We start from the raw sequence: 3,697 nt of genomic DNA, 5'->3' as shown, positions 1-3,697 counted from the left end.
GATGAAGGCATTAAAAGAGAATTTCCGAAAAGAATGAAGACTTATCATAAGATGAAGGGCATTAAAAGAGAATCTAAACTTTGGATTGATTACGCAGTGGCATAGAATTTAGAAACGAGATCTTTCAAAAAAAATTATCTTTCAGGCCCGGGCGAGGGAGCATCATGGAAAGCTGGACCTGAAAGCCCTCCTTATCAAACCCGTTCAGCGCTTCCCACAGTTCGAGCTGTTGATGAAGGTTGGTTTCCTTTTCATATAAAAAAAATGTTCTATGACATCTTTGTGAAGAGTTCTGTGTTACAAACTGTATTATTGTGTTTCTTTAGGAGAGGGAAAGAGTACAATTTATCTGAAACGAAACACATCTGTCGTTCCTTCTCCAGCGTCTGCTAAAGCACACGAGTCGTGACCACCCTGACCACGCCCTCTTGACCGAAGCCATCGTCATGGTGCTGCAGATCGCCTCCAGGATCAACGCTTCCGAGCAGGAGGCGCTGCAGCTGGAGCAGCAGCAGCTCTTGCTGAAGGAGCTCGAGAATACCATCGAGGGCTTGGACGGTCTAGTGCAGCCTGATAGGTACTTTATCAATATGATTTTTTTTTTGAAGTGTATGTATAAATACAGACAGAGAGTCAGTCAGCCATTAAGTCATTCATTCCGTCAGTCAGTCAGTCAGGTAGACATTCATTCAGTCAGTCCGTCAATCATTCGGTCAGTCAGTCAGCCAGTCATTCATTCATTCATTTAGTCAGTCAGTCCGTCAATGATTCGGTCAGTCAGCCATTCATTCATTCATTGTTAGACATTCATTAAGACAATCAGCCAGTCATTCATTCATTCAGTCAGTCAGTCCGTCAATCATTCGGTCAGTCAGCCAGTCATTCATTCAGTCAGTCAGTCCGTCAGTCCGTCAATCATTCGGTCAGTCAGCCAGTCATTCATTCATTCAGTCAGTCAGACCGTCCGTCAATCATTCGGTCATTCATTCATTCATTCATTCGGTCAGTCAGTCAGTCATTCACTCATTCATTCATTCATTCATTCATTCATCCATTCCATCAGCCAGTCATTCACTCATTCATTCATTCATTCAATCAACCAGTCATTCAATCAATCAATCAATCAACCAGCCACAAAGATAACCTCGTATCTGTGTCTTCTCCACAGGACGTACCTCCGCCATGACCTTGTGACGATGCACTCGGGTCTTGGCACGAGGAAGGAACGCTGCCTCTTCCTCTTCTCGGATCTCCTGGTCATCGCGGCCACCAAGAGACGCTCCGGCACCATCAGGAAAGGTTCTAGGTACGGCCGCCTTGCCCATGGGGTCGCTGTTGTAATTGGGATTGATAATGTTTAGCAAAGGAAATGTTCAGAGTATGAGTGTGTGTGTTATTACAAGTGGAAGGTTCTATATGTGGTGTGTTATTACAAGTGGAAGGTTTTATATGTGGTGTGTTATAACAAGTGAAATGTTCTATATGTGGTGTTCGTATTGTTGTTGTTATTGTTATGATTATCACGAACAAAGTAAATCATTTTATATCAAGGGCGAGGTTCTGTATTTAGCAAAATATCTCTGAGGTTTTCAAGTGTGTAATTTATTGTCTATTTTTGGGGGGAGTTTGGTTATGTGGTTCAGGCCTAATGACCTGTGTTTCTGGTTCATTAAGTGTGTGGTTTTCGAGTGATTCGTTGGGTAACGATACTGTTGTTGTGGTTGATTTTAATGATGATGATAATAATAATGATAATGATAAAAATACAAATAATGATAAAAAATTTTTTTGGTTTTGATTTTTATAACTGTTACTATTATTATATCATCATCATCATCATCACCATCATCATCATTACTAGTAGTAGTAGCAGCATTAGTAGTAACAGCAACAAACAGTATTATACAAACAGCAGCGGCAGCAGCGGCGGCGGCAGCACTAGTATTAGTAGTAGTATCATCATCACTATTACTCTTACAACCCGGACCACTACTATACATCTTTTAAGCTCAGGAAACAAAAAAACTGGCAACTCACCCTAGGCTCGGGATCCTCCGATTTGTCAACATCGCTTCTTAGAGAGAGAGAGAGAGAGAGAGAGAGAGAGAGAGAGAGAGAGAGAGAGAGAGAGAGAGAGAGAGAGAGAGAGAGAGAGAGAGAGAGAGAGAGAGAGAGAGAGAGACAGCGATCCTTAGCCATGAAAACGTTGCATATGACATAAAGCTTATGTAAACATCAACATTAAGTGTCAGCTGACTGGAATAAAAAAGAGGTCTGGCAAATTGGGATAGCCCAGAGTCAGAACGAAATGCTGTTACAACTACTACTTTACTACTACTATTACCATTACTGCTACTGCTACAGCTACTCTTACTGTTCTTGTTCCTGTTCCTATTGCTATTACTTTTGCTATCACCATTACTATTAATACTATCCCATTACTACTACGACTTCTACAGTTGCTGCTACTACTGCTGCTATTAATACTAACTGTTACTTTTACTACTACCACTACTACTTCTACTTCTACTTCTGCTGCTTCTACTACTTCTACTACTATTGTTACTGCTACTTCTACTTCTACTATTGGTATTACCACTATTATTGCTACTAGTATTATAATTATTCCGCTACTACCGTGATGATAATTTAAAGATTGTCTTCATCACTGATAATCATCTACGCTGCTTCGTATCTCTTAATTTATATATATATATATATATATATATATATATATATATATATATATATATATATATATATATATATATATATATATATATATTTTTTTTTTTTTTTTTTTTTTTTTTTTTTTTTTTTACAACAATGCTCGATTTTTTTTCGCTGCGAAGTTAAAGTATCTATGCATGTATATATTTAAAAGAAAAACAACAATGCTCAATTTTTTTCGCTGCGAAGTTAAAATAACGGAAGCAGCCGCTCATAAGAAAGAGCTCAAGTTCGTGATATCCAGTGACGGTCGTTAAAATTTATGGACTTTTTTCCAACCGCCGACCCGTTTCCCTTCTCCCTCGCCATATAAATTTCCGGCGGGTCAGAAAGGTCAGAATCAGAGGAGGGATGAGGTGTGGCGGACGTGGGAGGGGAGGGGGGTGGTGAAAATTCTGTTTTAGTGTTTGTACTGGTCATATTTTTTTCTCTCTGTGTCTTGTTCTGTCTTGTCTTCTTTCTTTGTTTCTGTTCTTCCTCGTGTTCTATCTGCTTTGTCATATTTTTTATACTCTGTTTCTCTCTTCTCTCTCTCTCTCTCTCTCTCTCTCTCTCTCTCTCTCTCTCTCTCTCTCTCTCTCTCTCTCCCTCTCCCTCTCAATCTCTCTCTCTCACTTCTGTTTTTATCTATTTCTTACGATGTCGCTTTTTTGTCCTGATGAAACTAGGAAAGCGTGAAAATCTAATCTTTTGAAATTGCCGCCACACAAGCAAACAAAATAAACGAGATAACAGAAAACCTTACCAGGAACGATAAATGCGCGAGAGTTTTGTGCTCGTCTTTTATATCCTACTTGGCAGAAGATTATAAGCCGTATCCCCTATGTTATCTCTCGGACGGAGATGCGTATACAAGAACAAAAAAAAAGTCTTAGGTCCGTATCCCTTGTATCACGACTCAGCGCCCCCTCCCTCCCCCAAAAAAGGAATTTCTCGTCTCTGTGCGCTTTATACTGCCGCAGTCTTA

At 39.8% G+C, this 3,697-nt stretch overlaps 1 protein-coding gene across 1 annotated transcript in view; it reads left to right on the top strand.

The window, feature by feature from the left end:
- Positions 1-3,697, top strand: part of LOC113822127 (uncharacterized) — a gene marked incomplete in the record, with an annotated part of 87,109 nt that overhangs the window by 72,475 nt on the left and 10,937 nt on the right. Inside the window, 3 exon segments of the mRNA XM_070129595.1 lie at positions 146-238; positions 384-577; positions 1,169-1,306. Of these exon segments, the coding sequence (XP_069985696.1) occupies positions 146-238; positions 384-577; positions 1,169-1,306 (425 nt within the window).

Source organism: Penaeus vannamei, chromosome 14 (assembly GCF_042767895.1).
Source record: "Penaeus vannamei isolate JL-2024 chromosome 14, ASM4276789v1, whole genome shotgun sequence".
NCBI classification, from domain to species: Eukaryota; Metazoa; Arthropoda; class Malacostraca; order Decapoda; family Penaeidae; genus Penaeus; species Penaeus vannamei.
This window is presented reverse-complemented; position numbering and strand designations above follow the sequence as displayed.